Genomic DNA, 27,193 nt, shown 5'->3' on the forward strand with positions numbered 1-27,193 from the left:
CTTCATTATCATTTATTTCAAAGATGTCCATGAAAATGATGTCATAATCATAAGACGTAGGCATTCACATGTACATGATGAAGGCACATGAACCGATGGGTGTGTAGGGCTGTCAAGCATGGAGGATGGAGAGTTCCTTTTTTTTGTCTCCTGTAGGGGATCACATGATTTATCATGCTGTCTTCATGCATTCAGTATGAGTGTGTATGTAGGTGCTGAGTGAGGGACAGAAGTCAGTCCAGTTAGCAGTACTCTTACACAGCTGCTCCCACCTTCTACCAATGGAGAGAAGCCGATTATGAAGCAGAGGTTGTTTCCTTTACAGTTACAGCTCTAACATAGATGGTTTGATATGGGGGGGGGGGGTGGAAGAGCCTCAGATTGACAGGAAAAACAAAAAACAAAAACACACACATCGTTTATAAACCACAAGTAATGATCATGCATGTGAACACGCATGAATAGTAAAAGTTCTCAGTTCTCTTGTCAGTTCAACCAAAAGGCACTTCACCACCGCTGCCCAGTGAGATGAGTGAAGTTTCATTTAAATAGCTTCCACTCCGAACATTGGCCAAGCAAGCACAAATCATGTAAAATTAATTCCATTAACACTTAAGCAAAGCAAAAGATATAGTGAGTGAGAGAGAGAAAAGGAAATACTTAATTTTTTATAGATTTACAACCATTAAATTTACTGCACAACCTCAACCAAATCATACCACAAAAAGTCGCACTCTGTAGTGATCAGTAGTCATTGTATTCTGTCCAATCAGAAAAGAAGATGCAGTGATTGGACAAAATAAACTGTGAAGTGGATTTGGATGAGTCAGTGAAATGGGGCGGGGGGGGGTGTTAACAAAATAGCAAAGAAGCAGTGCAAATCATGCAGATGGTATTCTGGTACAAAGCACCCTTGTTCACCACTTTTACTCAGCATAACACAGAGATAGTGCTTCTGACATCCAATCACCAATTGGACTGTGTGTTATTTTTAAAACATCTCCAGCAGTCAAACTGTAGGCAAAAAGGAACAGATTGGAATGACGCTGCTGAGACAATTTCAAGGGACCTCTATATAAGGCACATTTTTCTACCTTTGACCCACAACTACTTCGATAAAATCTATTCACAACTCTCCTACCATTTAGTTTTTGAACAGTGACAGTTAATCGTTTACCATTTCACTTCAAGTGAAAAGAAACTGAACTTAGCTACTTGCAGACACAGCAAATTCACAAGAAGCTGTTATGAAAATAAAATGTACAATAACAATTTAGAAAAAACACAATACACAAATAAAACAGGTTCCGACCTACCATAAACATCTCATAATAGAATAAAAATATATTTTACCTCTTGTACAAATTAAAGATTTATTTCAAATAAATTAAGTCACCTTCATAGATCGTCAGAGCTGTAATAATATATCAATATAACAATATATTCCTTCGGGAAAATGACGCCAAGGCAATGTCTGATTGGTTTACTATAAATGGACACTGAGGTCGTATACAGCCTGTCAGACAGGAGGCGAGTTAGATATGGTGTCATGTTACTTGTTGTCTTGATGGACTGGAGTAATTACCACAGAGTCTGGCCTATGCTCAAAAGTTGTCACCGACTGGCTGCAGGCAGGATCAAGGAACTGTTTGGAAACGCTCATCCTGAGTTTTCTTTTGTCTCAGGACAAGTAGAGTATTTGTCTGACTTACAATACTCTATTTTATCTATGCTAGAGTGAGAAAAACATGTTTATGTGGGCTGGTGGTGATCTAGAGCTCCGTCATCTCTGCCGAGAACAGAGAGCAACTGGCCATTAGTGATGACAACATTGTTGATCATCGTGGGCTTTGCTGGGGCGCTAGTGACAGTGCAATGCCCGAGCTTGCCCAAAGGTGGCAGCATTAAGTTACAGAAGGATTTGGCAGCATCTACGCCAGTGGCCAGGTGACTGGTCCTCCACAGATGTGATGATTTCTCCTCATTTGTCCAGACGTTTTTCTGATTGTGTTCAAAGCCGCTGAGCAACACAGTTGCTTTCAGAGCCAGAGCTGGGGACAAGATGTCTTCACACATTCAATTCCTCAGACAGTAGTATTCACATTCTCACAAATGAAGTAAGAGCACAAGAGTGAGGGAGAGATGCAGAAAGAAAGGGAGAAAGCAATCGATGAGAAGCAAAATAACAAGGTACATTAGGACGAGTGGAGGGACAGAGAGGTGGCTTTCCTCAGACAAGCTCAGACGAGCAACTCTAGTGGGCTCTAATGATTTCACTGCTGGTTGCTAGGTGCCAGAGGCCCTGCGTAAGCAGTCTTGGAGATTTTGGTCCCCCTGGGGCTGTAACTCATGTGCCCCCTCCAAAAGAGTCAGCCAGCTATCCTCTTTATGTGTATCTGCAGGAGAAGAAGAGAGCAGCCACACAATGTGGTGGGTTAAACAAAAAGGCAGCACATACCTGGAGTGAGTAACATTTTTTTTATGTATTTGGACAAGAAATGAACAGGTGCAGTGAGGGATTGGCTTACTTCACTGAGGATGGCCCACACAGCGGAGTCTTTGAGAACCGAGAGCCGAAGTGCCACGACAGGATTGAAGGAAGGATCTACAGCTCCATCTGCCACACCCTTCTCAAACTGACCTGTGGATAAAAAGCATACACATAGCAATGGAAATTTTTAATCAAATCAAATGCCAGCAAAAAGTAAGAAAATAGAGCGTATTAAACTAGAACATAAGTTTAAAAAAAAATTGGCAGACTGAGAATGTTTCACCCAATTCATGTCCACTGACTTACTGTCGGCAGCATTAGTGTTAGTACGTAATCTGATCATGACGTCTCAATGGGTCTGTATGCACTAACACAAACAGCTCTAGTGTCACAACCACTTACCAATTCTGTAGAAGCGGTCCTCCGTTCGTTTGTACTTCTCTTTGGTCTGCAGTCCAGTTTCCTAACATACAAACAAGGTGAAAAAAAGATAGTAGAATAAAATGTAGAACACAAATTAAAATCTAAAATGATTATTCATTTGACTAGCACTTAAACTGATACTGGTTTCTGTGTCAACACAGGATGTGTTAATCATAATGTCAGAGTGTGTCGCCTCTAGCAAAGCAAACGACTCTGTCATGCTCACATTCCTGTCAATAATCAATGTGCAGCGTCCCTGAGAGCGACCACTCAATGTAATTTAATCACAACCATTTGCACATCACACCACAGATGGGTGACAGACTGTGCGCGGGTTTGCATGCGCGCCTGTGTGCGTTTCCTTACCGAAACAGGCAGTATTTCCACAGTGGTGTTCTTGATTTTGTCCCCTGGGTGCTCCTGATTACCACTGCGAAACAGGAACCTGCCAAACAAATCATGTATTTATTTTCATGTTTCCAACAAGTGGTGAGAATCCTCACAATCAAATGTTAGCTACTGTCACACCAAGTGCAAGAAATCACTTGTGGACACCAGGTAATTTGTAATGTCCATAAATTAAAATACAAAATGTAAAAGTATATACATCTGCTGTGCTGTCAGAACTTACTCTCACTAGAATATAGCTAATTTCTAGGCAGGTAAATAATAATCTCACTTCGAGGGATTTGAAGCTATATGAGGACGTTTTGAATTTACAAAAATGAGCTAAGTGTGAAACACGAGCTTCACTTTTAGCTGTGAAGAAAAAATAAATCATCATGATCATTCCATCCATTTGTGGATGAACTGTCTTTGCTCGTATTAAATGTCTTAACAGCCAGAGTGTAGACAGAGTGAGAATGTAGGCCAGAGATGGAGGCAAAAAAAAAAAGCTCTATCAGTCAACCAACTGCTGATGAGATGTCTGATCACCATGGCAATACAGTCAGGCGGCCCCTTTCCCACTTGCTGCAAGTTACTCTCATCAGAGAAACTCACAGTCCCATACACGAATGCACGAATGTAATCTTCTTCAGAAAAGGGAACTGGAGTACCACACATCAACACAAAACAAAGTATTAACATCCTTTTTAGACCTTGTACAGATAATCAGTCCCACTGTCAGTTCCCTTTATATTCACTGTCTCGCGCCCTTACTACCCTGACTCCACTGAGAGAAGCATGGTGGCTTGAGAATGCTTATTTTAGAGCACTCTCATTAGCCAACCCTCATCCCCAGAGATGCAGAGTGAACACACACACAGTTAAACCTCAATCAGTGAAGGGCAGCACAATATTACCTTTGTCTAAGTGTAAGCATTCAAAAGAATAACAAAAAGACACACAACCACACACACACGTTGGGTCATGCCGTACATGCAATTGCAATTTGAAAATGTGAAAGATAGGAAGTACATGGCAAGCACAAGTAGAGATGAAACGTTCCCACAAACATGACTAATTGACAAAGCCCCCCTGTATATATTTACCTCTCTATGCTAACAGGTCTGTCAAATTTAAAAAGAATGTAGTCGCCTGCAGTCGGAGTAATGGCCCAGAAGAAGTCCTCTCCAAGGTATGTCTTCTCCAACGTGTGACCCTGATACACCTGTGTGACACAAAACACATCTTTTGTTTGATATTGATCATTGGTTTTTATTTTGAAAATTTTAATGAAGGGCATAAAAGTTTCTGAGGTACTCCTTTGAACTAGAAAATATATAATTGGATAGCAACGGGAGTGATACCTTCATTGAAGTGGAAACCTCAGCTGGGGGGTTGACATGCATCTTGTGGAGGAGCGGCTTCAGGAAATCCTTGTCCTACAAACACAGACAGACATTGTTTCTACAAAAGGAACCAAAATCAACTGTTGTTGCAAATAAACAGATGTGAGAGGCTCACTGTGAGTTTCTGGATCTTTCCAGCAAGAGAAGAATGGAGTCCCACATGCTGAAACAGGGAGGGTCTGAACCGTACACGTAGGCTGGATTTCTGACGCTCGCAGTGTTTCTGAAAAAGAGGAAAGGTCAGAATGAGGCAACCATACCTCACAATGCGAGGCTCATATCTATACAGTAACCATGGTGCATACCGCATCTTTTTCAGGATTGCAGACTTTAACCCAGAGGATATGGTCCAGCAGCCAGTCAATGGGCTTCTCCTTATAGAACATGAAGATGAACTCAACAATAAGGTTCAGGTCCGGAGCCTGGAACATTTTTCCTGAAGGAAGGAGTGTTTATAAACGCTCATTGATTCTGCACAGAAGAACTTAGCATCATTAACAGCCAATTATTTGCAGCATGATGATTAAACCATGAATGAGACATATGGGACTTGTTGCAACACTGTAAATAAAAATGAGAGCAGAATGAACAAATGTTTTCTTGGAGAAAACTTGTCTCTGAACAGCCGGCAAAAGAGCTCTCCTTTAGAATCCCTTCAAATGTAATGATTTAAATTATCTGCCTCAAAAGTTGTTGGGGGGCTGTGAACATTTTGGCAAAGAATTGAAAGCAAAAAATTTGGCATAAAAGCAAATTGGAGGACAAATCCAGGATTACTGGTCCTCCTCAAGGACACCATTAAAAACTGTATTGCCATCCAAAAATCCATCCATAAAGCCTAAAATAAACAAAACGCTCCATTTACACACATAACGACACTGATAAATGAAAAATGTTAAGGGCCAACAAGGAGAGAATGGCTGCCTTAACTTGAGCAGCACACTTTGCTTTTCACAGCAGAGTTTATTATATCAGTTAAAATATACTCCTGGTCTGCAAACATGAAATCTTTTTGTGTTGCAGCAACACACAAGGATAATAGTCTCCTTAACATCTTCTTTCAATGACAAAAGCACATTTGCATTATTTAAGTTTAAATGGAGATCAATGCACAATTTTAATTATGGCCCTTCAATACGTGGATCACTGATTTAAAACAAAGCTCTATAAAAATAAACTACTCATGGGAGTTGAGCTCTGTGAAAAAAAAATAACCCCGATTAAGCCATTTGTGTGGATGCTAAATCTGGAACAAAACCCAAAGTTTCCATTGCACTAAAAATATACTTACTCATTTACACATTGTAATGACACCTTCAACTTTAATTTGCCTTCCACATTCAATTACAATTACTATGACCTCACAATGACCCAACTTACAAAGTCATCAATATTATTTCCATGTGTTTACGACCGGCAGTGCGCTGCCCCTGGTGTATCCCACCCCACCAGTCTTAGCACCTTGTCCATTGGATTGAAAAGCACCATTTAAAGAGAATGAGTTAATAACCACTTTCTAGAAATCGAGCCAATTGTTCAGCTTTGCCATCAGCTGATTACATACATGTGACAGACCTCTGTTGGACGCTAGATATTGATCAGATGCTCAATGGATCATACCGATAAAGCCCAGTTGAGAGAACTCCAGGATCATCCAGTCCTCTGACGACAGCTGCAGGGCAAAGTTCTTCATGGTGGCAAAGTAGTTGGGCTTGGCCACGATGTCATCCTCCAGCTGAAGGAGCAGGTGTACAGACAGAGCAAAGTGTGAGACATCAGGAACCACTTTAACAGTCAGAGTTAATCACTAGTGGCAAGTGAAAGAAGCAAAAGGGAGACTCCTCTATGTCATACAGGGTTCTGAACTAAACTAAAAACACACTGCTGAGTCGCAACATTGATCAAGCATAACAGTAGACGTCAGAGGCAATACCTCTCTCCTCCAGTTGAGAGCAAAGAATGGAAAAGACATCCCATGCAAAAGATAGAAAGATGTGATCTTAATACCATAGTTAAATAAAAACATGAAGGGCTGGTACTTGAGAGTAAATGCTAAACAGTTCTAAAGAGCATGCATTTTAGCCAAGAAGACAAATAAAAGTTGTAAAAATTTAAGCGGATAAGGCCAAAATAAGTGAAGCTGACTGTGATCTGAAAAATAAGACAGAAAACAAACAAAGGTGTCAAGCAAATCCTAGAAGAGGTTTTCACACTAATACTGGTGAGTATCTGTCCACAGGGCCTTAGAATTCACTCCAGCATGTCACCATGTATTGGTTTATTTTCGAGGACATACCTGGACATAATAGACTCCTTTGCTCACAGCATACATCATGAGGAAGGAATAGTCCAAGTTCTGCTTGGTCCGCCATCTTAAAAAAAAAAAAAAAGCAGAAAACATCGACACATTATAAAACTTTACACACATGATAGCTGTTCCATCATAAGGTATTCTCCAAGATACTATACCACTGGTGTGAATGTTGTCATTCATTAAGAAAAACTGCATAAATCAAGTAGCCCCTGCTATACTGAATGTTACAACAGCAGTTTATTTGAATAATTTATAAACCAGGGCTGTCAAATTAATTGTTTGATCTGAATGATGTGCCCTTGTTGCAGCATGATTCACTACAGTTTGCCAAGAGCTGCAGGTGTTTGTGATGCCTCCAGAAGACAGGTGTGGGAGATGGAACAGATTTTCACACCCACTTTTAACACTCCTGTCAGGTGAACAGACACCAGGATTTGAATTTGCACACACTTGAAGTCAACCAGTTGGTTCAGTGATGCTGCAGCTTCAGCAGGTGAATATAATATGCCTAACAATGCATCTATAATAATACCTGCATGCATGAGCTCATACATTTACAGCAAGTGTTTAAAATATAACATTAACAGTCCAGACCCAAAGTATATGGACATTTAGATATTTTTTGCTCTTCTACCTCTTCTGATTAGACGATTAACAGAACATCTCTGCTCACCAACACCAACATACAAACCTAAAATCTAAATTGTCCTTTAACCATAAAACCTATTATCCAAGTACGAACTGCACAGACAGCTCAAACTGCACCATAAACAGATTTCTAATGAATCCAATTGTTAACTGCCGAGAAAGACATGATAAGTACAGAAGATAATAAGCATCAGCTATACGGAGAGAGTAAGATAGAGGGTGCTGCTGATGATGACCTTGAGCTGACTTTGAGAGATGCCTGTGGAATACTAAGTACCTAGGCCGCCTCCCTAAAAGATCTCATTTTCTCACTCCCTCCCTCTTTGGCCCTGACTCATCTTACTTCTTTTTCTGCAATCCTCATCACAGCTCTCTTGCATTTCATTTCTCCCAAGGCTGTTTTCCCTAGACCTCCAAAATGATTTCTATGACATTTTGAACAAATGAGAGTCAGCACTGAACATACAAACAACACTAACGTCATACCTGAAATCATTACTTACTTGACTCTCTCTTTAGAGTCTCCAAAAGTCTCTTTGAGGTTGGTGAGGTCAGGATAATAAGCGGCTGGTGGAGAGATCACCTCCAGCAAGCCTGAACTCAACTCTGTAGAAAACCTGAATAAAGAAGGCCACAGGTGATGTCAGCGTTGTACAACATACTTTTCTTCAGTTCAAAGAGTCTTTTGCACACTCTTTGCATTTCATTTCAAAATTTTTGTACTCCCTTCATAAAGTAAAGAAATGTACTCACTCTTTCTCCAAGCCAGCAACTACGCTCTGAACATAGTCCAGGTCAGTCTACAGAGATTGAACCAAGAACACGGACACAGAGTTTAGACACAAATATTTTTTTTAGTAGACATTTTAGGAATAAGAGCTCACCTCCCCAACGAAGACGATAATAACACAGTCAAGCTTCTCCTCTGGTGACAGTTTGTCTATTAGCGAGCGCAAGGTCTCTGACAGATAAGACTTCACCTTCCGCTTCACAGTGGGAATCCCCATCACCATGGTTACTGGGAAGTAGAAAGGGTATTTGGTAAGAACATGAAGAAGATCGCTGTGTGATCAAACGTCACCAAAACCAAGAACCCTTCACCAGCGTGCAGCATTTCTTTTACCATGAAAGTCATACAGCAGAACTGGAAAGGAAATCATCACCAAGCTGAACGTGTTCAAGTGTGAAATGTCAAAAGCTTCTTATTGTCATTGCTTGTTGTTATAATTAGTAATAATAATTGTAAACATTACATGTATTACACAGTATTTCACACATACAAACTACGGAAAAGAACAAATAAGTACCTACAAGTTTCACTTGCACAGAGCAGCCACCTTGACTAGATTGGAACATGAGATTTTTTTTTCCCCGATACAGAAACCAACTTACAGGCCATTCCAGTAAAAGTTTCTGACCAGTAATTTCAATGGATGGCACAATTATTGGAGACAACAGATTACAGTGGAAATTCAGGTAGTTTGTGATGCACCTACCAATCTTCTAAAGGAAAAGAGTTTTATACAACTAATTTTATACTATTACTTATATTATCAATGTATTATTGTGTTTTCATTTTAAATATATCATGCTTTCATTCACAACTGTAATTAAAATAAAAGCAGCAATTGTTGGGCGTTGAATAACATGAATTATATTCTGCCTGGCATTCAACATCATTCTTTGCTCTGAGCTCAGCAACAGATTTCATACTCAACAAGCTACAGTATGTCCAACAATATTAAAAATAGAAAAGTGCAGAGAGTCCAGAAGCAATCAGAAGCTGAAAATGGTGCATATTTGTTTTTGTACTGGAAAACCTATAGTGATAGTCTCCAAGCTAAAGACCCATCCATTCAGCTGAGCATAGCCTGGTGGAGTAACACAGGAATAACAGAGCTTCTATTGTTATCGCCTTATTGCTTCTAGTTTATGAGACTTGGAGCGGCCAAACAAGCAGCCTCTTCTTTAGAATAGAGTGATTTCCTGGAAAAAAAAAAAAAAAACACCAAGCTGAGGCAAGTTCAATAGACTGTTACTGAGACAGAACCATTTAATTTTATAAAGTAGAATACAAAGTCCATTTTTACTGAGAAAGGAAAGAATGAGGAGAATGAGGGGACAGAGCATGCACATCAAACTCACAGTGATGAAAGAGCAACTTCAAGGGCGAAAAACAATCAAACTGATTATCTGAAAATGGATTCCTTTTTCATATTTAGTTTTGTCTTCCTTTTCACATATTTGCCTTTTTTTAAGTGGTTAATGGCAATACGTTTGTGGATTCTGTGTTTTCCCTGAGCCAAGCACCCTATAGGTATGTATTTATACATTAGGTTATTGTGGCAAGTCTAAATTGCCTCCAGTTATGTGTGAGTGTGAATGTTTTTTCTCTGTATGCCAACCTGTACGTGGTGCACCCTTTGGGACCCTATAAGGATAAGCCCCATAAATAATAGATGGACTGAAATAAACTCTTTCGATACTGTTTTGTTTTTTTGTTTTTTTGGACAAAGTTGATGCTTTCCCAGTGAAAGAAAAACAAGGTTATGTTTTGTGCCATATAGGGAAAATAATTGTGAAATACATGGTTTGAGGCCAATGTGCAGTTTAAAAAGGGAAAACATGCTGACTGAGGGGATGTGGTCGCACAAGGGGCCTCAACAAAGGCTCAAAACAAACTTGAGGTGCAGAATGAGTGAGCAGCATGTTGGACTTGAGAGAGGGTGCAATCCTCCAGAGTGATCTGTGCAGCGTGGAGAATCTGTCCCAGTTTTGCTTTGTATTTCTCACAGAGAGCTCCATGTTGTAGAGCGACACCCACCACCACCACCAAGAAAGTAGGTCGAGGATGAAAGGAGAATGTGGGAGGATGGAAAAGAGAAAGAGTGACAGAATAAGGGAGGGTGGCAGGCAGTGAATGAGTGACAATGCATCTAAGTGCAGCTAGAGCAGGACCGACTCCAGGACTGCCCCTCCCCATGTCCCCCGATCAGACTGCCCGCTTCACTCTGCCATCCTTTTATCTCCCTTGAGAAAAAAAGGAAGCGACACGATCCACGTCTGTCCATTTCTCTATCACATCAGAGACAAGAACTGATCTGGCACACCATACATGTAAAGGAAGCTAGTGTTTGGCGCTGTCTGCATGCTTTTAATGTCCATCAAAGTATGTCTGCCTTCCTTGCCTGCTTAACCACATAACATAAGATTTTTTTCTTTTTAAATATAACCAATAGAGAAGGGGGTTGATATTTGATGCAGAGGTTTTAAGGCAATTGTACACCAGCATATTAATGTTTGTTACATTTACAGACTATGATGAAATACATTTTCCTTTACATGAAGCAAGTGTACAGCACCATGTGTCAACTTTTATTGCTCTTAATGTTAATGTTTGAAAAAAAAAACAAACCCAAAAAAACCCATTAAATTAAAAAAAAAGAAAAAGAAAAAAAAGTCACACACCACACCTCTTTTGGAGTAATTTTGGCATAAATGGGTCTCATGCCTTTACAGCAGCAAGTAAATAATGACAACAATGCCAATTCAAAGTTGATCAGGTTTAAATCAATAACCAACCCCACAATAATAAATCCAACCCTTGATTCTGTAGCCACTATTCCGTAGAGGGGACCTTTACTTAGACATATAAATAGAACAGTTCTGTTTGTGTAGAACATTGTTACCAACTCTTAATATACCACCAAGGGGATCAACAGAGTAAGCTTCATAGCATACAAGTGCTGAGTGAATGTAGACAGTGACTGCATATTCATGTGACTGTAACTGCCTGACATGCATTCAAAACACCCACTACTTGGGCACAGATAAACAGTCGACCTGATAATTCTGTTCCAGTGTCAGCAGCATGTGGGCATCAGGTCTGATCATAGCACTGTGTGCCAACAAGTGCATCCATAACACAGCGCATAGAGCTTTGCCCTGTGCAGTTCAGCAACACCGATATGCATTGCTGCCCAGAGATGGAATATAGACCTATGTCCTATTTTTTTTTTTTTTTTTTTTAACTCCTTTAGTGTTGCATTGCAGCAATGCAGACAATCGGGGTGCAAACAAAAATCACATGCTATTTTTGAAGGTTTGAGATTCAAAGTTCTAGCCAGGCCAACCCTCTATAAGCGTAGTGTGTGTTTGGGTCTGTTACAATGCAACATACTTGTTACTGAAAGTAATTAGTTTGAGATTAGATTGTGTTGATTAATTAAGTGAGGTCACAACTTCTACTGTTGAAACTGACTGAAAAATCATTCTGATTCTATCGTGTGATTGGACCCCAAAATGCAGAGGCAAAAAACAAACAAAAAAAAAGGATGCAAACAGCAAATTGGGCTATTTTTAGTTTGATGATTCTGTCAGTTTATATTTTTTTGTTCATGCCTGTTACATAGAAGCAAAATAATGTGGTGCCTCATACATTCACAGCGAGGTTCTCCGCAACAAAAACAGAGTTGATCCCCACTGACTATAAAGAAAGAAAGCCTGGAAGAAAAATGGTTTTAGTCTCTCTAGCCAAATACCCCCTTCATGACAAGTGTACAGGGAGTACAATCATACAACTCAACTCATTTAAAGTTTAACTTTTAAATGAAGGTATGATTGAAGAGATTACTGAGCATCTAATCAACTAAGTGAACTTAGGAAAAAAAAAAGTCTGTGTCTGCATTTCAGTTTGTTAACTAGCTAGTTGGACAGCAAATTCATACAATTTGTTAAACTATACAACCAAGTCTCAGCTCCACTCACATCCCACCTCTTTTTAGATTGATCCATTTTTGGATTAGCCAAGAAACAGGGACTAGGAACACAGCAAAAGTGGAGCAGCTTACTCTGACCTCCAAAGCCACGGAACCTATGGGTAGCATGGTGTGGGATTTGAACATCTTTGTTTACAGTGTTTGACAGCACCTTGACTGTCTACACAGAGAGAAACTGGGTAAAAAAAAGAGCTCTTGCATTATTCCACTAGATAGTCAGAATGAGCAAATTCAAACCGCGAAGTAGTGAACAAAGTGGTAAAAGAACACAAGCTGGACAGTGGACTGGAGTGGGGACCATGTTTATGTTTGGATCCAGCAAGTCTTTTCAGAGCCAACATTAGTTGGTGCGTCAGGTGACAGCTTGCTATCAGATTTCACTTGTCTGAAAAATATACAAATGAACATCTCCATGCAAATACCGTTTGTGGTGTTACTCTAGAGTATCAGGCAATGACTTTTTGCCAGTTTATTTGTCTAAATAGATGGGGTCTGAAATAAATATAAAATATGTCAGTCAATGTTGATGATGTCAGGCTACCACAAAAAGTCAATGTGTCCGTGACAAAAATTCTGAGAAGACAAATAATTTGAGTTCATTATGATCTCTCTGTGCAGCAAACTGTGGCAGAGGATGTCAGTTGAGTAGGGTGGAGCTTCAATATAGCAGAGTCCAAACCACCTCCAAGTACGGCATGATTTAATCAGATGTTTTGAATGTGTTTAGAGTGCACTGAAGCTGAAGATGCATATTAACACCAGGTCTGAACAAGGCCAAAGATTCCCTGAACTGCTTCTTCCTATAATTCCTGTTAAATTTAAAAGTGGGATGATGTCCTAATTTGTGCAGTTATAAATATCCCAATGTCAGATCTGCTTAGACCAGCAGAGAGACAAGAGGGAAAGTAAAAATTGTAGACTGAGAAAAACAATTAACAACAGAAAAAGGGAACATTTAAGTCACTCTTGGGGCCTTAAGGCAAAACTCAAGGGGGGCACAATTGGCAGTACTTAAGGGTCAAAAGATGGGCAGAACAAAGCAGTAGCACACAACAAACTCTTCATTATCAGTGACTAGACATGCTCTCTAAAATTCCTAAAAGAAAGCCTAAAACATCCTAAAAGCTTGACTGGGAGCGAGCTAGAATGGTAGCAACACTAGGCCTGGCTTTTTTCTCGTTTCCTGTGGGAATACCTTGCAGTCATTGATCAAATTGCCCACCGGCCAGGAACAAGAAACAATACTTGTTCCCAGCTTGTTCCTCCTTCCTTTCCTCTAATTTGTTAAGGGCCCCTGTTCTTCCCCTCAGTCACTGCCATTAGGAATGAGGAAATGCCATTTGATGTTGGATACCTATATTTGCGCCCCTTGCATTTCTTATTTGATTCACCTATCTCAAAAAGCAAGATAAATAATCCCCTTAGAGTAAACTTGACAAAGCACAGGTCATATGCTTGAGCGGTGAAAGCAAACTCTTCAAACTATAAGTTTGGTAAAGGGTTAGTTAACTAGAAAGGAACAAAACAATGTGAAATAATCCAGATGAGTTTGCAATTCTGCAAAAATGTAGTTATTGTGTGGTGAAATTAAATGTGAATGAAGTTTACACTGCTGGATTTATAGGAACCTCCACCTCAAGATATTCTAACAATGTTCAGATTGTGGGTCTTTGAATAACACTTTTTAAACTAAGAGGTCAGAAGAAAGGAACAATAAGAGAAAACCAAGCCACATACAATCAAACAAAGAGGTAACATGCACAACCTGTACATTTTCACTCAATATACAGGAGAATTAACTATTAGTACACATGCTGTAAACTAGTCACCAATTGAAGACTTGTTGAGATTTATTTCAGTCTCTGGTGTAAAAAGGCTTTCAGGATCTTGTAGGATTGGTATTCATGTTCATAAAATAGTGGCTGTTAAATTAGTTAATGCTTTTCCGTTTACAGTTGTTAAGAGTGTTGTGATAATCATCTTACCTCCAGTGCGTCCTAGACCAACCTGCACGGCAGGGTGCAAGCTGCCCTCATTGTTGAGAAGGTGAGGCAGGTGGTGGTAGATATTTGGCACCTGGAGCTGTTTCCTATTTGCAAGCTCCTTCAGTAGTTTCTGTGTCTCATCTGAAAGCACCAGAGAAAAAAAAAAAAAAAAAACAAAACAACGCAGACTCTTAGTCTCATAGTATTTTTAGTGCCAACAGATTTTACTTTCAAAAGTAAAATCTGTTTTCACTGAAGTGCACAGCTAGAACAGTGATGACATGGGTCAAGGGCCATTAAATAAGTTATTAAATATTCCCTTAGTGTTAAAACTTCAGACTGCATTTTCCTTGTGTTTGATTCTTAATTCAGCCAGTATGATAAAATCATGTAATATCACCGAGGTTCAACTTTTTATTTGCATGCATTTTTGTTATGACGAAATTTAAGGGAAGAAATGTTTATGTTTATGAAATGTACAATGACTGTAACAATCAATATGAAAATAAAACAGCTCTGAGAGATAATTTCACTGTACTCTAAAGCACCACACATTGTGATAGTTACACTGAATATGAAAATGTAATGTTAATATTAATAGTACAGCAATTAGTCATCTGCTAAACGATCGACAGAAGATCGTAACAAGAATGCTGCCTGCCTTTCTCAGGTCAAATTATACATTGTGTTCAAATAAAACAAGCAATCTAAATATGTTTCCTTGAGAGGTGAAAATTTATAATTAGTGATAATTAGTGACTTGGGCTCCATCCAGAGTCACTATTGTCTCTATAGCCAAAGGCTATAACAGGCAATAGTGACTCTGGGTGGTTATCTGGGTAGTTATCTTAGCAAGGATAACTATTGTTATCCTGCACATTTATTATTATTATTCTTTTTATTATTCCTCTTCCATAAAATTATGATTGCAAACTCATCGGAGGGCTTTGAATTCACCCCCACGGACCAAACCCCGTCATCGGGGGCCTCTTTGGGTTCATTTGGCGATATTTTGGTGGTCTGACTGGTTGAAGCACGCACAGATATACACGCTTCTGGAGAAGGTTGCAGGTTTTGGTTCCTGGGCCTTGAGCCTTTCTGCATAGAGCTTGTATGTCCTCCCCGTGGTTTCATGGGTTTCCTCCCACCATCCAAAGACATCATGTTTAGGTTGACTGGTGACTCTAAAATGTCCATAGGTCTGAGTGTGAGTGTTTGTGTGTCTCTGTCTGTCTCTATGTGTGTTGACCCTGTGATGGACTGATGACATGTCCAGGGTGATTCCACCCTCACCCAGTGTGAACTGGGATTGGCTCCAGCACCCCCCTGACCCGGAAATAGTGGTAAAAGATGAATGAATGAATGAATTTTGGATAACTAAGTGAATCAAGAAAATTATCTGCAGTTTATTTGATAACGGAAAGCAATCTTTAGATAATTGGTGTCTTTCTGAGTGCTCATTTTCTCTCATTTTACCTGAGAAGTTTGTGAGGGCATCTTTGCTGTTGTTAGTCTCAGCAATGGCGCGTCTGAACTGCTCAAGAATATTGTTGAGCTCGGACGAGCGCTGCAGCGTCCTGTGCTCTGCCACACGAAGGCGCTCTTTCAAGGCATGGAACTCCCGCTGGTAGGCTATCAGCTTCTCTGTATGAGAAATAACATGAAAGTAGGGCATATTAGCAGCAGGCAACATGCATTTTACCAATCTCAAGTAATTAAAAAGTACTATGAAACAATAACCCTTTTTGCTCTAAATAGAGCAGTGTTCAGGCAGAAAGGAAAAACATTTTGACAGACTTGACATGTCCAAAGGCAATAAAAATCGAAAACTAAAAATTTAGTGAAAACAGACTTAAGGTGATTTGAATTTGGACATTGGGTGTTACATAGTGTATTTCATTATGTATTTTTGTAATTAACAGCTCTGATTTCACTCAGTGTCACTTTTGAGGGCGTAGCCTGAATGTTTACACGTTATTAAATAAAAGGCTAACTGCAAAGCCATCAAAGAAAGTGTCAATGTAACAACACATGAAACCAATGAAATATCATTTATTAAGTGCTCACTTTTACATTTGCACACATCATGAAATTAGATATTCAGTATGAGATTTGGACGTGGAATAGATTGGATAAGCCATGCTTCACGTGCACCACATTGTCATATCAGTATAGTATTTAATAAAGAAGATGGGTTTCAGTACAGACAGTTTAATGATAGTGTTGAATTCAAACAACTAATCACATTATATTGGGACCATGGCATAATTATTTTTTATTAAGCCATAAAATTTGCTTTATTCTACACTTTAACGGGTAACACACAAGGATACATTGATTAATATTAAAATGTAGCAATAATGCTGATTAAACACTGAGTGTTCTTTTTCTGATCTCCTGGTTGTGTGGACACAGACATTCAGGAGTAAATACAGTCCAATCTGCTGGTTTCTGAACCCTTTAATGGGGCACTTTAGAATGAAGGACACTAGTTCAAAAGAGAAGTTTAAATCAAGCTACTGAGGGAAGGGAGAGAGATACGTTCTCTACTCTCTACTAGGATTTCTCAGGTTGTGCAGCCACTTAACTCGAACCTCTGAACATCAGCAAAGGCAGCAGTGATATTTTTGACAGTTATACAGCACTGAAGCGAGACATACTGACTGCCTATTTCTAACAAGAAATTAGTATTGAGGTTTTTAAGCTGCTACGTGTAGAGGAAGTCAGGGTGTGATAAGGGCTTATAAAGTGGCTGCAAAAGGTCAGCTGTTGAAGGGAAAACTCTCAGCCTGAGAAATTCTAAGAAACTGTGGTTTGGTGGCATGCTGATGTCGAGAAAAAAAAAAAAAAAAACAAAACCAAATCGCACAAGCTATGCATGACATGGCTGACTAATTGTTTCCTGACTTTTATTGCTCAGTGTTTTGTGACATTTTTTGAAAAGCACTTTTTGAATTGAATTACACTTTGGGCTGATAGTGAATTAAAGGCATCTCAGGCCTGGGACACAAACACATCTCAGTGATAGTATTAGTAGTACAAAGATGGTTTTGTTTCAAAATAAAAGTAATTAGAGGGAGAACAAAGAACATCTCAGGAGTACACATGTATAAATAGAGAAAGGGGTAGGTGGGGTTCCATGTTTCAGCAGCTTCTGATCTTTCTCTGCCTGTGCCCTTTCAGCGAGCCCTCAACGCCAACAAAGCTCAGACTCCCTTTATCTTCTCTTCTTCATCATTCTCTGACTGAACTATTGTCCATCCACACCCCCCCCGGCTCTATTTCTCAGAACCATCTTGTTCTTCATGATTTCTGATCTCTTAAGATACAGACAGATGCTGTCATTTAAAAACAAGACTTTGAATTTCACCTCAATCCGTTCATTGTTGGACTCCAGTCCTGGTGAAATGAAACTACAACTGTAATCCGAGGATGCAAAGAAATTTGAAACACTACACCATACAGCAGACACAACGTCATCAAGGTTTCCAGATGCAAATAAATTTTCATATATTGGGTGAGTAAACTGCTCACATGTTGTGCAGTTTCATTAATGTTAAACGAAATTTGATCTTTGCAGATAAAAAGTTCAACCCACAGAAAACCACACAACAGTTTTTGTTTTGTTTTTTTTCCCCCAGAAATAGCCGACAAGTTTCTTGATGAAGGTACTCTGCTGGTATACAGTCATTCCATGATGGCATGGATGCACAAATGCATTAAACAATTAGATCTACCTGAGGTCTGCAGTACATCTACTCAATCTCATTATATTTGCCTGCTCTTCAGAACCATGAATCGTGGGGGAAGGGCTAAGTGGCTATGCTCTCTTTTTGAGCCCAACAACCTCTCATCTTTCTCGGTTTGCATCCAATCTCTTGTTAAGTTTTCCCCAATCTTTCTTCCTCGTTGAATATATTCTTAATATTTTCAGTGTCCTATAGGTGCAGAACGAGCTACACAGCTTGGACTTCCATCCATCTGTAATTGTTCTCTCTCCTGCTTTCCATATTCCCATAGTTCCCTACGTTCTTGTGGTGTTTTGCATTGACGTACTTTTCCTGACTCATCGGCTGAGTTTATATGATTTATTAATTAAATACATTTAATTACTATAATTTATACATTTATAATTATAACTGAATGCCTACATTTTAATTTCTTTGAGAATAACCCTATCAAAATATAATGAGTGCATGTCTTAATATTAGTAAGATTTTAATCAATTAAAATGCCCTATCAGACTGTAAGCCATCTTTAAAGCATTAAAGGTAAAGAGGTACATGAACATCACTGGATCTGAATGCAGCTGCCTCACATGGTAACGTGATTTGGTCAGCAGGGCTACTTACTATGCTCACGTGACATGAGAGCAACAGCTATAGGCAATAATGCACCAAAACAATGCAGGGAGAGAATGAAATAATAAATGCATAGTAGGAGGCATCCCAACTGACCCAAAATAAGGCAAAAGAACAACTTAGCAAGGATAGCAAGTTATGCTGTGTAGACAGTACAGAATGGTTATTTTAAACCATCCTATCCATCCACCCACCCCAAGTCTCTCACACAGTGACAATGGACCTGCCTGTCATCGTCCAAGTGGTCATCAAGAACACCAGGAGAATTAATGTCACATCAGCAGGTCAACTCAATAGTGGAAAAAAAAAATCCATTAGGTTTTTACTGTTTTACTAGGCTGATAAAATACTCAAGTGATAGCTAACCTTGAACTGCAGAGTTTTACCAGCTCATGTAAATCCCTCAGTGATCTTGTCTTTGACCTCCGTTTCCTTTGCTGATGCATGCTGCTGACTGCGGGTTCATGAGTGCTGATGAGGGACTTGTGTTGTTAATGTTTGCATGAGTGAAGGAGTTTGACTTATCTTTGGATGCAAGTTTGGACTTTTACATGTTATGCCGATATTTTACAACTTCTTTAGCTGATAACTGCTAACAATACTGATACTGATATAACATATTCCCTATGTTGGCCCACTGGCAAACACAGGAATAAACCAGAAAACTTAAAATTACGTTATAAACATCACTTATGCAAAATAGAACTCAAGGAAGCCAAAACTTTTTATTTTATCTGTTTTTAAAATTGACAGATATATGGGTTGTAAGATGTTACTTTTAGCTTCATGTAGGATTGTAGGCTCTCATCCCTGAGCCGTTTTATAAAGTTCATTGTGGAAAAAACCACCAAAGATCAGCAGAACTCCAAATGCAGACTTTTTCTATGTTCACATAAGGGTCATCTATATGGCGTTTCATGTATCAAACAAGTTTTTCCAGTTTGGGGAGGCTTTCAATGTTGCTCCACTTGTGCTTCTGAGCAAGCTGTCAGCTATTAAAACAAAATTTATTTTAAAGTCACCAGAGTATCTGACTCTCCAAAGAAATAACTATGAGAAAAATCCTTTTTCAAAATTAGCTCACCCTCCGGAGCCACAGCAGGGGGCTGAAAGAGCTGCAGGTTGCTGACCTCTGGGCTAATACTAGTAACATGCTGATAACATGCTTTGTACATTCCTACAGATATCCTTTTGGAATGTGACTAAAGTCTCACTTTCTCAGCACACTTTACTTTTCTCTCCCGCTGTCAGCATTTCAAAGCATTTCCTTTCCAAATGGAGACAGAAATCAAACCACATCAACATTGAGAAAATCAATGTGTATGTCCTGAATTACTGTTCAATTCTGTACCACCAAAGTTACTATTTGTAATTCACCATTACAACAACAAAAAGAAAATCACTCTTAAATACCCCCATGGAGAAAAAGCAGTTAGTAATTCACCTTGAAATACAAGCTTAGCTTAATATTACTAAATGTGCAGATGATTCAACACCTGGTTTTTCACTGCAACTGTTTTCAGGAGAAGCAACAGTTCCCTGGAGAGTGGCTTTCCTGTGATTATTTTGAAATAGGCTGAGCTCATCTGCATCACTGATGCATTGTTTTTCGAAAAGACGAGTTGAGTTTTTCCAGAAAACATTTTCCGACAACAAACAACATTATGTTGTTCCTGGAGTCTCAGCTTGTTGCTCAGCAACTGATGGCCAAGAAATTGTCTGGCACACAACTCCAGATAACGGCAATTTGTAGATTTCATACAGATTAAATGCACACAAGAATATGTCATTTAGAGAGGTTAGTGGATTTTGTTATGTTTGGACAGAACAAAAGGTAAGGCTTTTCATTCTTTGCACTAAGCTAAGTAAACCCTCTGCTGGTGTTAACTTCCTATTTACTGGATGGACATGAAATATGTGGCAATCTTCTCAAACAACTCCCAGCAAGAAAGGAAAGAAGAGCATTTCCCAAAATACTTTGGTTTTCTTTAGCAGCAGATTTGCCTGCCAAGTATTTGGACACCAGTACCACAAAACCTGGCATTTTGCCAGCAGTCCAATTTATCAAAAATATTTTTTCAATTGATTTCTATCAGACCAGACTGTCTCCATTAATTGACAGAAAGCCACTTCATCCTAAAAGCACTTTTGCTATTATTCACATTATACTGTAACATCAGCAACCTTAGAAATTTAACAGTCCTTCAACTTGTTTGAGCGGCTGAAAAGATGCCACATCATTGAGGCTTTTCTTATAGACTTGTAGCTCTTCCACCTGCCAGACATAGGGCTAACATGCACATGCATGCAAAACTTCCATATGTATTATGCATGTGTACAGCCCTCAAGGAGTGCACCTGCTAGCCACGTGGTTCCACACTGCAGCTGCTGCATGCAACACAAAGCAATTAACCAAGCTGTTATCTCTTAAGTAGGGCAGATGGTGCAAAGCATCAATTTGTGGTTAACAGGACAAAAACATGAATGGTTATAGTATGTTGGTGTTCATGGAGCAGATGGAAAAGTTAATGGACGCTCTTATATTAGGTCCATAAGTCATCTTAACTTAAACAGGCTGAGATTACTCAGAAGTTATACAGCTGTATTAGTATTATCTAATTTAAGATGCTGCTAAATTTTTGCTTTATTTCTTATACATTTACTTTGTGCTACTGTGTCAAATTCAATTTCCCCAGAGGAAATAGAAGAAGACAAGTTGAGTTTTTCCAGAAAAGATTTTCCCCAGAGGAAATTGAAATTCGTAATGTCGTCTTTTTTCGAAAACACATACCATGCTGTAATGCTTTTATCTATTGGGCTGAAAGGTCAATCAAATTATTGAAAGTTGTTTTTTTTTTTAGGTGAACAACTTCAGTAGGTGTAATTCATGTAACACTGACAGACAGGAAAAAAAAACCCAAGTACACTAACGCATATAAATAATATCACACACACAAAAAGTAGTAGTATTGATTTTTGGTGGTATTTTCCTGAAGAGAAATGCAAGTCGATCCTTGTGTAGGCTACTGATACTCCCTGAACAGTTTTTTGTAGTTGGCAGGAAGACAGCCACATCACCCTGTCCCTTATCTTTACATTACACTGCCAAATTTTCATTCCGCTTCTGAACTGTGGTGAAGAAAGTTGTGGAGTTCCAAAAATATAGAATAAAAAACAACCACCACCAAAACAAAACAAATATTTGTCCCCTTGGCAACTTTCCAACCAACCCTCCTTTCGTGCTTCATCACTCAGGGCTCATTGTTTCTACTGCTTTCCACCCACTCCTCTTTCTGTACTAGTCATGAGCTCCTGCAGCCAGGACTCTGTATGCATGCATCTGGCAGCAGTGAGCTGAAGCCAACAGCTCCACTTTGCTTACTTCCACTCCTCTGGCTTTACTTGGCTCCTGAGAAGCAGTGATCAGCCAGGGCCATCATTCTTTTCTTTGGAAACTCCACTTTCAGTGCTGTCACCAATCAGGCGTTTAATGATATCCAGAGGGGTTCAGAGCTCTGAGTACATCACAAAAACTATTTTTAGAGCGGCATTAGTCAAAGGATTAGATGATTTCCCAATTAGTTGACGGACAGGACACTGTTTTGTTTTACAGCTTCCTACAAAAGAATTATGTCTATTTTGTAATTTTACATCATAATTTAACATCTTCTATTTAGTTGTTATGCTGTTGATGTCAGTGGTTACATTTGTAAACAAATAAAATATTGTATGACAGAGTGACTTACACTGAACCACACTGATGAGATTACCTAAAAGAGCAATGTGGTAAGTAAGAAATGTGATGTTAACCTAAATTCTAGGCCCAGGACGTTGTTGTCCTTACATTGTCAGGGTCTGTGTAGAAAGTCTCCAGGATTCTGATTTCCTGTTAAGTATACTTGAAAACTAGTTTTATGCAGATGAAAAGATTCTCAGTGGTATGATCACTTGTAGGCATGCATGACATCTGCACAGGCAAACTATGGAGCACAGATAAGTCTCTGCATATTCAGAAAGCTTACCACCAATTAAATGAGGGACAGGGAACAGTTATTGGCACTTCTGCTCTCTTACATTGAGGAGAATTTGTGAGCTGTCTGGGAATTTTGTCCAGAATGAATGAATGAATGAATGAATTCCAGAGTGGGATCAGGGAAATGAGCAGGCGCACGAGGAACAATGATGACTGTTAACACACTAACAGATGAGGACGCCTGTTCCTGTTTAGACGGAGTCAGGGCTTTCTGGGCTACAGAGAGTTGGGTGTGTCTGACTAAGCAGGGAACAAAACATACAGTGATAAAAAACAAAACAAAACAAAAATAAAAACCTAACTTATGCCAGCGTCTCATCTGCTTGTCAGCACTCTCCTCCTTTCCCTCCATCATATGGCCTACCTCAGACTCTTCACATCCGATGTCTTTCAAGATTTGGCTTTTCTACTTAGTTCTTCCTTCCAGGCCACTTAGGATTTGGCTGGCAGACTGCCCTACCTCAAAGTGCTCACAAAGACAATGTACACACACACACAAAGACAAATAAAAAAAATAAAAAAAACATAATGTCCGTGAATATCCCATTCTGTCTACTTATCTCCATGTATCTGACCTTGCACTCTCCTTATATGTCTGGTTATTTACCCTCTTCAATGCAATCGTTTTTTCTATTTTTGGCCCCTAGGAATGAAGTGATGATGGAGACAACCAAGCTTTTGAAGAGAGAGGAGGGGAAAGGCAAAGGGTTCAAGAAGACAAGAAAGAAGTTACAAACAAACAAGGAGGCTGGCACATGTTTGCATTATCACCAGTGTGCTTTCTTATTAAGAGGGTGTTCTTGTTCAGTGCATGCTCTTTATCAAGATTCTTCGTATTGTCACTGTGAAATGTGATATTAAATCTGTATCTCCCTAATCGGCTTTGGTTTTCTTTGCTCAGCCATTATTCGCTTTTTATTGTTGACCACATGTACATTCTCCTTCTATTTGCTTTATCAACATTAGTATTGTGAACACAAACAAGTTATCATCAATAGGAAATGCTTTGCTAAGTTTTAATTGCAACACAGTACTGACCAGAATAGAAAGTAACTCATGGCATTTCTACATTTTTCCTCTTTCCATTCTGAAAACCAAGCATTTTTATTCATTTCCCCTTTTGCTCAATAATATTATCAGTTCTACTTAAGACGTAACCAGAGAGCTATCAGAGGATAGTCTCTCACTGGGGAATAGGGCAGCCTCTGACAGAGAAGTGCACACTCTGGAGAGTCATTCAACATAGAGTGTTTGGACAGCTGACTGGCAAAGCTCTCAGCACAGCAGTAAAGCAACCAGGAACAAGACAAGCTGTCGGAAGCTAAAGAGTTGGGCAAGACAACAAAAAATAAAAATTTGCATCAGATTACCTCTCTACGCCAGTACCCAATGAATCCAACACTAATTGTGTAATCAGAGCCAACAATTACAGAATCATACAACACAACCAGGAAAAAATACTCTAATACGTCTTCTTCGTGCAATTATGAGAACAGATTTTCATATTTTTTCTTCCAAAATGACTCAAGACTAGAGACCAACTAAATTCTAAACACCCACAGTAGAGTTCATCAAGAGAAGAAGACTATCTCTAACTGCAGGAACTGGTACATGAAAAAGGATAATGTTTGGAAAATTAAAGAAGAATCTGGAATAAAAACAATCACGTCAAGACAAGAAACAGCACTACAGTGTTTACTGTACCTCTTTTGTTTGCCCCCTTCCCCCAGCTAAACTTACTTAAGTCTTACATTTGATTTCAGTCACAAAAAGAGTGCACAAAGAATGAGAGCTATTTGTGTTGTTGGCCTTCACATAAATTAATGCTCAACAAGTTTATGGATCAAATCTATAATATAATATCATATAGCCACTATAATGCCAAAAAGAGCTCTTCATTACTGCTTACACCCAGCTTGCCCCCAAAACATAAACATTTGTCCAATTTTTTTGGTCTCAACTCAAACTTCAATTGAACAAACAGATTTTCTACTTCCAATATGTTGCACACTGTTACAACTTAGGAAGGCAGCTAAGTCAAACAACCATGTAAAGATGCAAATCCTCCACATTTCAGTACATGTGGTGTGAAGAAACTTGTTGCATACACAGCTAGCAAACATAGGAAGTCTAACACCAGATAATTTTCAATCAACACTGGCAACAACAACTGGCAAATTGAGATCTTTTGTTTTAGCGATACCAGCCCCTATTTTTAGCCAGCACGTTTACATTTTATGGTCAGGATGTCACTTTGGAAGCTTCCATTGTGTTCTGTTGTCTACAACCTACCACTTTAATGTATTTGCCTTGGATTGAGGCATGCCACTACACATGAGACATGCAGCAACCTACAGATAAATACTAGCTGGTAAGGTTAACTACATGGTCTGCTCTCAGGATACCTGTTCTGACTACAGACCTATTAAACAATCAACAGGTGCATCAGGCAGCACAGAGGTCATTTTCACTTGACTTTTACTCAACACACACTTGCATCAAGCTGTTAACTTATCTATGTTTGCTCAAGTGTTCACACTCATTTAAAGGGAAAATTCTAATGTTAAATTCAATAACCACGACATGAAGCCTCGACTTGGAATTTATTAAGGCTGAAATGATTTACCCAAAGTTGATAAGAATTTACATGAATAAAGTTTGGGCTTAGTACAATGCTCACACTTATGGAAATGAGCCTGGAGACATTTATTCAGCCAAACGTGTACAATATGGGTAACTGGTGAAAGGCTTAGATGTTTCTGCAAGATAATAACTTGCCCTGAATGGTGTGATTATTACATAGAGTTGTTACAAACTGTGCTGTCCCGTACTTAAAACTGAAGTGGCATGCCTAACCCTCATTCCTGAATTTCGAAGGCTGATGAGTAATAAGTGATCCAACGTGCTGGACAAGCAGCTCCTGTGCACGATAAACAGGCAAAACACGGTCGGGACGCACGACAGCTGATTCATTAAGCAGGCCTAACTAGTCGCCACTCATACACACCAAACGGGACACATACCTTTGCCATTCTGCCACGCTGTGTACCAGGACAGGCTGAGGATTGACGTGAAGATGATGATCGCGGTGGCCACAGTTCCATTTCTGAGCCTCATCTCATTTCAGCGATGCCTCTCCTCGCCTGACTGTCGGGGACCCCGGAGCTGCCGCCGTCCGCCTTCAGGATTTCGACACGGGCGTGGGCGCAGGCATACGAGGGTGAGGGTGGTGGTGGTGGTGGGCGGGTGGTCGGTTTCGAAAGAAATAAAATAAAATAAACTAAGATACCTCTGGACCTCCGCGCTGGGAGAAGGGGGTGAAGGGAGAAGAGGGGGAGAGGAGGGGATCGCGTCTGCTGGTCTCTCGTCGGTCGGGGGGCTCCTCCTGTAGCAGTCCAACGGCGATCACGGTCACGAGTCAACTGCTTTCGGTGACGAGACGGCTTACATGGTCGACGAAGGGAGAGAACAAGCTAGCAGTCCCTGTAATCCATAGTCGTCTCTCCCCTCCACCACCACCATCATCATCATCATCAACATCACCGTCGGCGGCCGGTCGTGAAGCTCTGAGTTAACAAGTAGAGAGCATGTCGGCCGTTTAACTGTCTGTCTGTCTGTCTGTCTGTCTGTCCTCCTCCTTCTCCTCCTCCTCCTCCTCTGACGGGCTGCCGAAAGGCGACGCCTCAAATTCCGGCTGTCAATTGAAGACCACAAAATGTAACCGAACCTGTTTTGGGGTTTTTGCTTTCTTTTTAGGAGGGGAGAGTCCTTTTTTTCCCCTTTTCTTTTAAATGTTGTCACTAAGTTTTACCTGCCATGCAGCCGACTGCGACACAGCCCCGCAGCGTTAGCTTAGTTAGTTAGCCGCCGAGCTAACCTTAAATTGAAACTCCGCCGGGTGAGTTAACCTGCTTGTTGCCCCCCCCCCCCCCCAAAAAAAAACGGCCAAAAAAAACTCAGAAATGCCGGTTTGTGTTCGTCTAAGGGGATGGATTCACACTTTGGGGTGGTCTGCTTCAGCTAAGAGCCGGTCAAAAACGAATCAGTGGCTAGAAATGTGTACATGTAGCGGGTTTGGTGGAGTAACCAGCTGCGGTTACCCGTTAGTGAGCGTGAGAACCGGGCAGGCTTCCGGTACAAACTTTCACAATAAAGCAGTTACACTCCAGATTACCAAATCCGGATCCCGGTCAATAATTGATCTGATAGGGCACTGCAATCTGATATAAACCCGGGTTTGGAATTTTAGTTTAGTTTCAAGGTAGAGAAAATAATCCAAAATAGTTTTATATTACATTTATTTATGAGCTGTTTATTTAAAATGACTGCAAAAGGCGACGGTTAAAAAAAATGTGTTGGAAATATCT

At 39.8% G+C, this 27,193-nt stretch overlaps 1 protein-coding gene across 1 annotated transcript; it reads right to left on the reverse strand.

Annotated features, from left to right (window-relative positions):
- mgat4a (alpha-1,3-mannosyl-glycoprotein 4-beta-N-acetylglucosaminyltransferase A) lies at window positions 1–26,700 on the reverse strand. Its single transcript, XM_029530766.1, has 16 exons — window positions 25,850–26,700; window positions 15,909–16,076; window positions 14,433–14,573; window positions 8,554–8,687; window positions 8,423–8,469; window positions 8,173–8,286; window positions 7,004–7,079; window positions 6,328–6,442; window positions 5,013–5,143; window positions 4,823–4,930; window positions 4,666–4,740; window positions 4,408–4,526; window positions 3,281–3,359; window positions 2,894–2,954; window positions 2,529–2,641; window positions 1–2,396 (listed from the first exon to the last, which is right to left on the reverse strand). Exons 1-16 carry the CDS (start codon window positions 25,941–25,943, stop codon window positions 2,370–2,372), a joined length of 1,602 nt encoding a protein of 533 aa, XP_029386626.1. The 5' UTR covers window positions 25,944–26,700; the 3' UTR covers window positions 1–2,369.
- Between the last annotated feature and the right edge of the window lie 493 nt (window positions 26,701–27,193).

This window comes from Echeneis naucrates, chromosome 21, assembly GCF_900963305.1.
Source record: "Echeneis naucrates chromosome 21, fEcheNa1.1, whole genome shotgun sequence".
Classification (NCBI taxonomy): Eukaryota; Metazoa; Chordata; class Actinopteri; order Carangiformes; family Echeneidae; genus Echeneis; species Echeneis naucrates.